Genomic DNA, 12,756 nt, shown 5'->3' with positions numbered 1-12,756 from the left:
TTTTTTTTTTTTTTTTTTAATTCTTCTTTCCCTCTCGATTGCATCATGCGGGTTCTCGGCGAGCTGGGGAGGAGGGAGCCGGCGCCCGGGGGGGGGTTGGTGTTGGATGCCGGGAGGGGGGGAGACGGGAGGGAAGCCGGGCCGGGCTGGGCTCGCCCCGCGCTGCGCTCCCGGCCGGGCTCCGCGGGGCTGCGAAGGCTCGGGGGTCGCCCCTAAGGCTGCCAAACCCCTTCCTTCATCCCCGTCCTCGGCCGAAATCCTCGCCGAACGCTCGGTTGTGCCGAAGCCGAGGGTGTGGGAGGCAGCCCCGGCTGGATGTGGGAGGCAGCCCCGGCTGGATGCGGCCGGCGCGGCGCGGGGGCTCCTCCGGTTGTGTCCCCCCCCCCCTCCACTCCCGGGGTCTCCGTCCCGTCCCATCCGCCTTCCCCGGGGGCTTCTCCGGGCGGGTTTTCTCTCCGGTCCGCCCGTGGGGGAAGCCCGCGGAGGTAATCGGGAGATTAACCCGGGATTAACCTCGCTAAACGCCCAACAAGCGGCGGGCGGAGCGGGATCCCCTCGGCCCGCGAGGCGAGAGGGAGACTGCCAAAAAAACCAGCGAAAAAGACCAAAATAAAAGAGGAGGAGAGCGGGAGGGAGGCGAACGGGGGGTTGCCCCGCGCCGGGGGCAGCCGGGGGGGGGTTTCGCAGCATCCCGGGAGGGAACCCCCCCCTCCCCGAGCTAAACGAGCCCGAGGGTTTCCCGCTCCAGCAAAAAAATAATCCGAATAATTCTAATAATCAAACGGGAACCCGGCGAGGATGCTCCCGCCTTTCTTTCATTGACGGAGCCGCCCGGGGCAGGGCAGAGCCCGGTCCCGGCGGGGAGAGCGGCGGCGTCCCCCGGTGTGTGTGTCCCCGTCCCCCCCCCTCCGGCGCCGGGGAAGCCCCGACACGGCGGCCCCGCTGCCCCGCCGGCCCCCCGGCGCCGAAGGGGTTAACGGCACGCTCTCAATAGGGCTTTATTTTTTAAAGAAATTTATCAGATTTTTACGGGGGGACCAGAAAAGGGTTCTCGCTTTTCCACAGGCTCCGTCCAAACAGAGCGCAGGGCTAAAAATACAAAATTTTGTATAAATTGGACTCCATTCGAAACTTCTGCCACATAAAGGTCCTCTTTGTGCTGCCCTGGAAATGGTGTACAAATAACTCTTTATTAATGCCACAAAAAGGACTTTAATTATATTTACGCAGATCAAGAAACAGGGTCACCTGAACATCTGAAACCTCACAACCGCGCTTTTGTTTCAAAATAAACACACGCACTCACACCCCCAGCACCGCGGCTGCGGCGCTCGCAGCGCCTCTCCCCGCTCGGGATGGGGGGGTTTTTTTGGGGGGACCCCCCCCTCCCCCGGCTATTCCTGCGGCTCCGTCCGCCTCTTTGCCGACAAAAGCCCCTGGAGCATGTGGGAAAGTTATTAAACTCCCTGAAATCTGGAGATTTACTTAAAGCAAATTGCAGCCTTTCGAGTAAAATCAGCCCGAGAGAGAAGGAAGGGGGAAAAAAAAGACAGACGAAAAAAAAAGAGGGGGAAAAAAAGGCGGGGGGGGAAGGAAGGAGGAAAAAATTGGGGGTGGGGGGAGAGAAGGGAAAATAAAAATAGGTTTAAATGTGATTGGGAAGGTAAAGGGAGGAGGAGGAGGAGGAGGAAGGGGGGCGGAGGGCACCGACCCCCGCCGGGCTGCGGGAGGAGCGGGCGGGCAGCGCCGGGCGCCCCGTCGGAGGGAGCGGGGCCGTGCTCCGGGTGGGAATTCCGGGGTTACCCCATTTCTACACCCCCCCTCACACCCCATCCGCGTTACCCCCCCAGACTCCCCCCCCTCTCGCTACCCCGCGGAGGTGCCGTGGGGTAACACCGACCCCCCCTCCGCTCTTCTTCCCCCTCCCGACCCCGACCCACCCCCGCAGGGCTCCTGCTTCCAATCTTCCCGGCGGGAGAAGTACGGCAACGTCTTCAAGACGCACTTGCTGGGGCGGCCGCTGGTGCGGGTGACGGGGGCGGAGAACGTGCGGAAGATCTTGATGGGGGAGCACCACCTGGTGAGCACCGAGTGGCCCCGGAGCACCCGAATGCTGCTGGGACCCAACACCGTGGCCAATTCCATCGGCGACATCCACCGCCACAAGAGGAAGGTGAGTGTTCCCACGCCAGACGAGCCGGGAAGGGGGGGGGGGGACACGTGGGGGCGCGAGTGGGGCGTGGAAACACCTTCCCTTCTTCCTTTCTCTTCTTCTCTCCTTCTCCCTTCTTTCCCTTCTTCCCTTTTTCCCTTCTCCCCTTCTTCCTTTCTTCCTTCTCCCCCTCTCCCCTTCTTCCTTTCTTCCTTTTCCCCCTCTCCTCTTCTTCCCTTCTTCCCTTCTCCCCTTTTTCCCTTCTTCCCTCCTTCTCTTCTTCTCCCTTTTTCCCCTTCTCCCCCTCTCCTCTTCTTCCCTCCTTCCCTTCTTCCCTCCTTCTCTTCTTCCCTTCTCTCCCTCTCCTCTTCTTCCCTCCTTCTCTTCTTCCCTTCTTCCCTCCTTCTCTTCTTCCCTCCTTCTCTTTTTCCCTTCTTCCCCCTCTCCCCTTCTTCCCTTCTTTCTTTCTTCCTTCTCCCCCTCTCCTCTTCTTCCCTCCTTCCCTTTTTCCCTTCTCCCCTTTTTCCCTTCTTCCCTCCTTCTTTTCTCCCCTTCTCACCCTCATTTCCCTTTTTCCTCTCCTTTTCCCCTTTTTTCCCTCTCCTTTCCCTCCCCACGTTTCTCCCCCTGCCTGGGGCGGTCCCTCGTGGGCTCCCCCCCACTCTCGTTGCTTTGAGGAGTTTAAAGGAGCGCTGGGGAGGCACACGGGGGGCTCAGCTCAGGACGGGGGTGTTGCCCCTCTCCCCCCTCCATCTCCAGCCCCCCCGTGACCGGTGACACGCGTGGGGGGGGCTGCGGGGGCTCTTAAAAGGGCGATGAGCCCGGCGGGCAGAGGGCGAGCCCAGAGGGGAGGGGGATCCCCCGGACTGTGCCCCCCCTTTGCAGGGAGACCCCTCGGGGTTGGTCTTGCTGGGGGTGGTCTGGTGGTGCCGAGCGTTTCCTCGGATCTCAGGGAATTTGGGGGTCTTGGGATGAAGCGCGAGGGGGGACTGAGGCTTTGGGGGTCTCGAGATGAAGCACGAGGGGGTTCTGAGCCGGTTTAGGGGGGGCTGAGACCTTCTTGTGTCGCCCCCTTGGTGGTCTGGGGGTGAGACCCCCCCTCTTGCAGCCCCCAAGGCGGGTGGGGAGCTGTTTTTGGGGGTGCTGAGCCCCGGCAGATGTGGGGTTGGTCCTCGTGTCCCACTGTCCCCCCCAGTGGCAGTGGGGACACTGATGGAGTGGCTGGTGGTTCTCACATCCTGCCTTCCACGGGAAAGGCTCTTTCCCGGCTGGATCAGGGCAGGGAGCGGATTTGGGATGGAGGAGGAGGAGGTGTGTCCCCCATCTGTGCAGTGTGGGGGCAGCAGTGCTGGCACAGGCAGTGCCACCAGAGTGTCCCCATCCCTGCCCCGGGGCCGGGTCCCCTCTCCTCTCTGCTCCAGCAGCATTTCCTATTTTGGTGTCTGTAAAATCCCTTCCAAACCCTCTTTGCTCCTGGGGGACACGATGAGAAAACAAACAGCACATGACACCCATTAGTGGCATTTTTCAGTGTGACACCACAAGAAACACCAACCCTGTCAATCCCAACCCCAGGCTCGACAAACCCAGCGCCTGCAATTTGGGAGGTTTTTTTTTTTTCTCCTTGAGGAGGGAGGCATTTTTTCCAACCTTGCTGTCCAAGAGAAAGGGCAGGAGTTCACGGGGCTGCCTCCACCAGGGAGCAGAATTTGGGGCAGGATTGGGACGTGGAGAGCAATGGATTTTCCTCGGCAGCAGCTTTGTCTCCTGTTTATTTCCCACTGAGTGATTTAAAGGTGTCTCTGTGCTCCTTCCCTGCTTCTTTTTTACCCCCCTGCACAGCAAGATTATTCCTTGCTGCTGGAAAGTGGCCTTTGGTTGGGATCTCCTTAATAAAACCACGGAATTCAGCCCTCAGGAACAGGCTCAGGGGAGGCCAGGAGAGTGTGGGTTATGGAAGTGGGGTCATGGAAAAGGGAGTTCTGACCTCTGTGGGATCCCAGTGGATTTGTACTTTGTCCCACAGCTCGGGTGGGCAGTGCCAGCCCCAGGAAGGAGCAGTGCCAGCAGCACAGAGCAGGGACAGTCTCCCTCCCTCCAGAGTTCTACCTGATGTCCTCACTTCGGTGTTTTTTCCTAGTGGGAAACACGTGTCCCACCCTAAGCTGGGAAAGGAAATGCTTTCGGAATTTTCTGAGTCCAGAAGCTGGTCTGGGTCTGGTGAATCTTCTCCTCAAAGCCCTTTTTTCCTCCCTGATTGGGCGTTAGATATTGGGAAGGAATTCCTGGCTGAGAGGGTGGTGAGGCCCTGGAATGGATTTCCCAGAGAAGCTGTGGCTGCCCCCGGATCCCTGGAAGTGTCCAAGGCCAGCTTGGAGCAACCTGGGCTGGTGGGAAATGTCCCTGCCCATGGCAGGGGGTGGAACTGGATGGTCTTTAAGATCCCTTCCACCCCAAACCATTCCATGATTCCATGGTTTTTGGCATCACACACAATCCCAAGCTGGCCAGGATCCTAATTCCTGTGTAAGGGGTGGCTAAAGCCTCCTGGGAACAGGTATTCCAACAAAACACTGTCCCAGGATGACCCTTTCTCCTGCTCTCACATCTTTGCTTGGAGCTCCAGCAAACCTTTCCAAACACTTTCCCTAGATCAGCAGCTCTGGGGACGCTCCAGAAGCTCATTATTCTTTTAATCTTCCTCTTTCATTGTTGTGAGGTTGAGAACACAGGACTGAGCTTGGGAAATCAGGGGGATTATTCCCATTTCTTCACTTGATCTCCTTTTTAATTATTGCTTTTGGGAGCTGAGCATCTCGTGCATCACTCCTGATCCCTGAGGAATCGCTTCTCCCCTACAACCCACCCCTTTCCCTGGATTCAGAGCACCCAGAGATCAGGTGAACCTGCTTCTGAAGGGGAGAAAATGGAGCATTTTGGTCTTGTCAAGACTCAGATGAAACCTTTTTCCAGGCCAGGTGCCTTTTCCCTGCCTGTGTCCATTAACCCTGAGCTTCTGTTGCCGTTAAATTGGCTTTTAACTCTCCCCACCCTGAGACTCTGAGAGGTCCAAGGAGAAACAATTCAGACCATATTTAAGATTCAAGGTGCAGATTTTAATTCGTACCTCCCTCTTGACCTGCTGGATAACTGAGCAAGGAACTCGTTGGCAGGTCTTTCCCAGAATTCACCAACTTCCACAGTGAGGATTTTAGTTCTAAGAAGAACTTTAAAAGAATCGGAGCAGTGTGAAAGCTCCATCCCTTGCCCTGGATTCAGGGCACCCAGAGATGAGGTGAACCTGCTTCTGAAGGGGAGAAAATGGAGCATTTTGGTCTTGTCAAGACTCAGATGAAACCTTTTTCCAGGCCAGGTGCCTTTTCCCTGCCTGTGTCCATTAACCCTGAGCTTCTGTTGCCGTTAAATTGGCTTTTAACTCTCCCCACCCTGAGACTCTGAGAGGTCCAAGGAGAAAGAACTCAGACCATATTTAAGATTCAAGGTACAGGTTTTAATTTGTCCCTCCCTCTTGACCTGCTGGAGAACTGAGCAAGTTGGTAGAAGGCAGGTCTTTCCCAGAATTCACCAACTTCCACAGTGAGGATTTTAGTTTTAAGAAGAACTTTAAAAGAATCGGAGCAGCGTGAAAGCTCCAGGCGGGAGAGCAGCGGGACTTCCTGGGAAACCTTTTTTGGTGGCTGATGATTCAGTTTAAAGCACTGTGGGGCTTTCTGGAGCAGCAGTTCCATCCTCCTCTCCGATTTTGCTTTGTATCTCATCTCTGAGCTCGAGCCTTCACGGGTTCTTTTCCCCTTCTCTGGTCCTGCCAGGAATTGAGGTGGAATTTCTCGGGCTTTTAGCAACACAAGGAAAGGTGGAGCCTGAAACCCTCGTTCTCACCCTCTTGTCACCTCCAGCTCTTGTCCAACCAACCCTTCCATGGCCGACAGCTCTGATAAGTCCTTGTCATCCTTCCAAAAGCATCTCTTTGCAGCAGCCCTGGCAGACACTGTCATCATTCCCTGGCAGAGGAGCCGTGGTCTCCTCCCGATGGCACAGATTGTCCCCGAGATGGGAGGATGAGCTCCAGCAAAGAGCTCGAAAACCCAACATGTTCTTTCAGGAGGTTCCTGGGAGCTTGCCAGGAACCAGCTGCTTTGCTGCTCCATGTGTTTTCCGAGGAGCTTTCCAAGGAGTTTTAGCTCTTCGGTGTAACTTCGGGATCAGCAAATCGCAGCTCTGGGATGTGCTGCAGGACACTTGGTGGGGGTGATGGGATGACTCAGTCTCTCTCAAGTTTAAGTTCCCTATCTCAGCTAGTTTTCAGGATCCTGCATGGATTCGTTATCCCATTCCATAAAGAGGGTGAATCTCCTCTTCTCTGGGCTCCCAGGAGTGTTAATCCCGTGGGTGCTGATAAAGGACTCGGAAATGCACGTGTGGAAGGTGCTCAGGAGGAGCAAAGCCACATTGCCTTGGCTTTCCCATCCCCAGCTTATTAAATCTCCCCTGCAGGAACCTGTCAAAATTCATAGAAATTGAGGAAAACATCCCCCTTTTTGGGAAATGAACTTCACAGTTATTAGGGAGAGTGTGGAGTTGGCTTGGAGCAGGGGGATGGGATGGAGGGTGAGGGCAGGGCTGGGAGCAGGGATGGTCTGGAGTCAGCTTGGAGCAGGGATGTGCCAGTGGGGTGGGATGGAGGGAGAGAGCAGAGCTGGGAGCAGGGATTGCCTGGAGTCAACTTGGAGCAGGGATGTGACAGTGGTGTGGGATGGAGGGGGAGAGCAGGGCTGGGAGCAGGGATGGCCTGGAGTCAACTTGGAGCAGGGATGTGCCAGTGGGGTGGGATGGAGGGTGAAGGCAAGGCTGAGAGCAGGGATGGTCTGGAGTTGGCTCAGAGCAGGGATGTGCCAGTGGGGTGGGATGGAGGGAGAGAGCAGGGCTGGGAGCAGGAATTGTCTGGAGTCAACCTGGAGCAGGGATGTGCCAGTGGGATGGGATGGAGGGGGAGAACAGAACTGGGAGCAGGGATGGCCTGTAGTCAGCTTGGATCAGGGATGTGCCAGTGGGGTGGGATGGAGGGAGAGAGCAGAGCTGGGAGCAGGGATGGCCTGGAGTCAACTTGGAGCAGGGATGTGCCAGTGGCATGGGATGGAGGGGGAGAACAGAACTGGGAGCAGGGATTGCCTGGAGTTGGCTCGGAGTAGGGATGTGACAGTGGGGTGGGATGGAGGGCTGGGAGCAGGGATTGCCTGGATTCAGCTTGGAGCAGGGATGTACCAGTGGGGTGGGATGGAGGAGGAGAGCAGGGCTGGGAGCAGGGAAGGCCTGGAGTCAACTTGGAGCAGGAATGTGCCAGTGGGATGGGATGGAAGGTGAGAGCAAGGCTGGGAGCAGGGATGGTCTGGAGTCAGCTTGGAGCAGGGATGTGGCTGTGGGGTGGGATGGAGGGTGAAGACAAGGCTGGGAGCAGGGAAGGCCTGGAGTCAGCTTGGAGCAGGGATGTGCCAGTGGGATGGGATGGAGGGGGAGAGCAGGGCTGGCCTGGGTCAGGGGGGTCACTTTGTTGCAGATGTCACCTCGTGGGCTCTGCCCTTGGCCTCAGATGGAGCTGGGAGATAAGAGCAGTTTACAAGCAGTTTACAGGCAGTTTACAAACTCCTCAGCCGCCCTCCTGAGATAAATGTCCATGGAGAGGGTGTTCCTGCTGGGTCATGGAGTTGATGTGATGTTGGAGAAGGACCTGGGCCACCCCTGGGGCAGCTCCTCCCTCCACGGTGTCATTCCTGTCCGAAGTGCCCTCCCAGGTGACTCCCAGGAGTAACCCCGTTGTCCTGGCTCAGCACGGGCACGTCTTTGGCTTTTTGGAGGTAGATCCCTGTCCCTGCCCACCACAGGGAAGCTGCAAATCATCCCTTGGGCTCGGAGGTGATGTGTCCCAAGGGATGGGGTGAGCAGGGATGGACCTGGCTCCAATCCCCATCCTGTTCTGGGTTTGGAGGCCCAGCCTGGCTGTTCCCTCCACCCTCCTCACATCTGTCCTTGGAGGCATCTTCAGCTCCCATTTCCACCCACAAATCCCGGTGGGATCAGTGCTGAATCACCCCAGGCTTTGGGAATGTCAGTCCCTGGGTCGGTCAGGGTAAGGAGGGCAGAGCAAACCCACTCTTAGGCCTGGCCTAGCGCAGGTTTTATGGGATTAAGGCTGGAATTCAGCAGAGAGGGAGGCACTGAGGTGCCCCTGAGGGACCTCACCACCTCAGCAGAGGAGGAAATGGGAATTGGGAATGGCCAGGACTCGCAGCCCCGGGGCCAGGAAGGAGATTCCCAGTGCAGGATCAGGATCCGGGGGGAAGGTGGGACTCAGACTTTTCCCTGGAAGCCTCCAGCCTTGGCAGGGCCTGATGTTCCAGCCCGGGAATCCCAAAATAGGCACAGCTGGCTTCAAAAAAGGCACGGGGAGAATAAAATCCAAGCTCTCCTTGGGCTGGGGAGACATCCCAGAGGCCAAGACTCCGGGAGGAAGCAGAACAGTGGAGCTGGTTTGTCTCACTGTCCAAAACTCCATCGCTCATTAACACACCACAATTAATGTTCTGCCTCGCAGGCACACAAGTGTTGAGCTTATTAGCACCAAGTGGAAAGGTCTGAGGCTTTAATATCGTTTGCAAGAGGATTAAGAACACAAAAGGGGCCATAAATTTACGGCCAAATATAAACCAGCTGCTGTGGGCTGGACTGGGGAGGGAGGGGAGGATGGGGTTGGGGAGAGGGGTGGGAGGAGGAAGAAGGGATGGGAAGCACTGGGAATGTACCTTTTCCTATGAAAAACCATCAACCAGGTTGTTAAGAGGGATTTTTTAACATTTTTAGTTTGTTTTTTTTTAATTTCCATTGGAGAGAGGGAAGGACAGGGATGGGAGAGGGGTTGGAGGAGGAAGGAGGGATGGAAGGAGGAAGGAGGGATGGGAAGCACTGGGAATGTACCTTTCCCTACAAAAAAACCATCAAGCAGGTAGTTAAGAGGGGGTTTTTAGTTTTTTTTTTTCAGTGGTTTTAGGTTTTTTTTCATTTCCATTGGAGGGAGAGAAGGATGGGGATGGGGAGAGGGGTTGGAGGAGGAAGGAGGGATAGGAGGAGGAAGGAGGGATGGGAAGAGGAAGGAGGGATGGGAAGCACTGGGAATGTACCTTTCCCTACATCAAATGTGTTGTTAAGAGGGTGTTTTTTAGTGTTTTTAGGGTGTTTTTCCATTTCCACTGGAGGGAGGGAAGGATGGGGATGGGGAGAGGAGTGGGAGGAGGAAGGAGAGATAGGAGGAGGAAGGAGGGATGGGAAGCACTGGGAATGTACCTTTCCCTACAAAAACCCATCAACCAAGTTGTTAAGAGGGATTATTTAATGTTTTTAGGGTTTTTTTTTTAATTTCCATTGGAGAGAGGGAAGGACAGGGATGGGGAGAGGGGTTGGAGGAGGAAGGAGGGATGGGAAGAGGAAGGAGGGATGGGAAGCACTGGGAATGTACCTTTCCCTACAAAAACCCATCAACCAGGTTGTTAAGAGGGTTTTTTTTAGTGTTTTTAGGGGGTTTTTTTGCATTTCCATTGGAGGGAGGGAAGGATGAGTCTGGGGAGAGGGTTGGAGGGATGGGAGGAGGAAGGAGAGATGAGAAGCAGTGGGAATGTACCTTTCCCTACAAAAAACCATCAACCAGGTAGTTAAGAGGGGGTTTTTAAGGGTTTCTAGGGGTTTTTTTCAGTGTTTTTAGTTTATTTTTCATTTCCATTGAGGGAGGGAAGGACGGGGATGGGGAGAGGGGTTGGAGGAGGAAGGAGGGACAGGAGGACAAAGGAGGGATGGAAAGCAGTGGGAATGTACCTTTCCCTACAAAAAACCATCAACCAGGTTGTTAAGAGGGGTGTTTTTTAGGTGTTTTTAGTGTTTTTTTGCATTTCCACCCAAACCTGCTGCCCTACTCCCCTTGTAAATAGGAATAGAAACCATTCCCTGCCATCTGAGCCCCCCCAAATTGCATCAGCCAGCTCAGGTGGGCTGAATTCCAGCTGCCACGGGCTGGCCCGGCTCCAGCTCGGTGTGTCCGTGTCAGGCTGCTGCCCTGGGAGCTTTAATCCATGGGCAAAAGCCTCTGGATGCAGGGAAAAGGCTCCCATTGATGGGGAAGGGCTCCTGCCCGCGGTCTGAGGGGAAGGATTTGTCGGCTGGGTTGGCTCATTGACTTCAGACCAAACAGCCCTGTCATCTCCAGGGGTGTAAATCCAGGCTAATTCCCATGGATTAAAAAGGAAAAAAAAAGGTTGAGTGGAGGCTCCTGGCTGGAAAACGAATTTTGTGGGTTTTTCGTGCTCCTTCCACCCCAAAACGCCCTGAGAGCTCAGGGCCTGCTGGGAGGAGCTGTGCTGTGTGATGCCCTGAGCTGAGGAGCCAAAACGTGGGATTTTCCACCTCCCTGTGTCATCCAGGAGGGAAGATTTTGGAAGGTGAAACCCCCTCCTTGAGCTGGGTGGAACTGGGTGCAGGTTCCACGTCAGGATGGGAATGGGGGACACCAGGAGCTGATCCCAGAGGTGGGAGGGTGATTTAGGACTTGGGATCCACCTCACCCTGTGTTTGCACAGCTTTGTGTTTCCCTCCATCCTCCTCCATCCTTCCAAGTGGCTCAAACCACCCGTGGTTTGGAAATATTTGGAAATATCCCGCTGGGAAATGAGGGCTTTGGGATAATGGTTTTCTCCATTGCTCTGCCACTAAATGGATCCATCCACTACCTTGTTCTTCAGCTTCCTTCTCCTCAAGGAAGGACAAAGGGTTGCCTTAAACTGGGATCATCTTGTTGGGTGGCCTTGGGTCGTCTCAACCCTTGTCCTCTCCTCCCTGGGCTTGGTTTGGAGCTCAGAAGAGCTTTGAACCTCAGGAGCTCACCAGGGACATCTCAGCCCCATCTCAGGTGTGTCTTCACCCCCAGGGAGGTCTTGCAGGACCTCACTCAGGATTTTGTTGCCAGAGGAAAGGCTTTTCCAAGCCTTTTTCCCCTGTTTCTGCCAAGGTTGCCTTAAACTGGGATCATCTCGTTGGGCGGCCTTGTGTCATCTCAACCTTTGTCCTCTCCTCCCTGGGCTCAGTTTGAAGCTCAGAAGAGCTTCAGCTCTCACTGATGATCTGCAGGAGCTCACCAGGGACATCTCAGCCTCATCTCAGGTGTGTGTAAGGTCTTGCAGGACCTTCCTCGGGATTTTGTCGGCGGAGCTGCCGGAGGAAAGGCTTTTCCAAGCCTTTTTTCCCCTATTTCTGCCAGGAGACCATGCCCTGGAAGGTGTATTTCTTTCTTTGGGATGGATCCTGGAGCGAGTGTTTCCCTCTCAGCCCCTCTGGGAAGGTGGCCACCCCTCACCCAGCTCCATTCCCAAGTTCTGGAACTCCTGGGAGGAGCAAGGGCTCTGTGCTCCCACGGAAGAGCACTTGGGCTTGGTTTTTTCCTAGGTCTGGCTTTGTCTCTAGGAGAGCCCCAGCTCTGGGTTAGTTAAACCTGTGGGACCCTTCCCTTTGGTCCAGGGAATGCACTGGGCCAGGAAAATGGGGATTATCTCCTACTGTTTCTTTTCCATTGGCTCCAGAGTGGATGGGACACTATCCCTGCTGCCTGGGAAAGCTGCTTCCCTCCCTTTTAGCTCTGGGAAGACTCTCATCTCCACCCCACAGATCTGGGATTTGGGCAAAAAGGAGTATTTGAAGGAAGAAATCTCTTTTCCGTGCTTCCAGCATGATGCCAGTTGCTCACAGCCACTCCCAGTCACTTCCAGTGTGGTCCCAGTCACTCCCACTACGATCCCAGTCATTTCCAGAGTTACTTAAACAGGGGGTCGGAACTAGATGGTCTTTAAGGACCCTTCCAACCCAGCCCATTCCATGATTTTGGGATCCCAGCTCACCCAACCCCCTGATCCTCTTAAAGGGCTGCTCTGACCTGGTAGGATTGCAGGATGCTCCTTCTCCACTGCTCCAAAGGCTCCAAAGGGTCACAGGAGTGGGGGCATGTCCTGTTATCCCTCCTCCTCGACCAGCTGATCCCACCTTTCCAATCCCTCCTCCCTGGCCACAGCTCCTAATTCCATTGATGGGACATTTTCCTTTTCCCTCCTGTGTTCCATTCCCTCCTTGAAGAGGTGGTGACAACACAGGTGAATTTTATCCTCCTCCAGGAATAAATGGGAAGAGGACACTTGGAGCAGCACTTCCAAACTGACAAATCCCTGTGGGATCCCCCTAAACTGGGCTAAGAAGCCTCAATGGAAGGGAACTGGTTGTGTTTTCCTGCTGCTGGAGCCGTTTGGAGACTCCAGGAAGTTTTGCAGAGGGAATGCTGAGACACCTGTGGGGTGTCCTGCTTGTCCTTGCTCTTCCTGGGCATCACAGCCCCTTTATCCCAATATCCTTAAAGGGTTTGGGATCAGAAGTGGGGAGGGTTTGTAGGGGAGATGCTCGGATGTGGAATTTTTAATTGTGGGGAAATGGGCTCGTTTTTATTCAGAATTTAATTGGAAATAAGAAATGCTGGAGTTTCCCTGACCTTTTATTTCTTTTTA

General features: G+C 55.1%; 1 protein-coding gene across 1 annotated transcript in view; it reads left to right on the top strand.

Moving 5' to 3' along the window:
- Positions 1-1,875: 1,875 nt before the first annotated feature.
- Positions 1,876-12,756, top strand: part of LOC113976589 (cytochrome P450 26B1) — a 24,354-nt gene continuing 13,473 nt past the window's right edge. The window contains exon 1 of the mRNA XM_027701909.1: positions 1,876-2,173. Coding sequence (XP_027557710.1) covers positions 2,063-2,173 — 111 coding nt within the window. The 5' untranslated portion in view covers positions 1,876-2,062. The remainder of the gene's footprint in view (positions 2,174-12,756) is intronic.

Source organism: Neopelma chrysocephalum, unplaced genomic scaffold, assembly GCF_003984885.1.
Source record: "Neopelma chrysocephalum unplaced genomic scaffold, ASM398488v2 Primary Assembly neopelma1_174, whole genome shotgun sequence".
In the NCBI taxonomy this organism is placed as follows: domain Eukaryota; kingdom Metazoa; phylum Chordata; class Aves; order Passeriformes; family Pipridae; genus Neopelma; species Neopelma chrysocephalum.
This window is presented reverse-complemented; position numbering and strand designations above follow the sequence as displayed.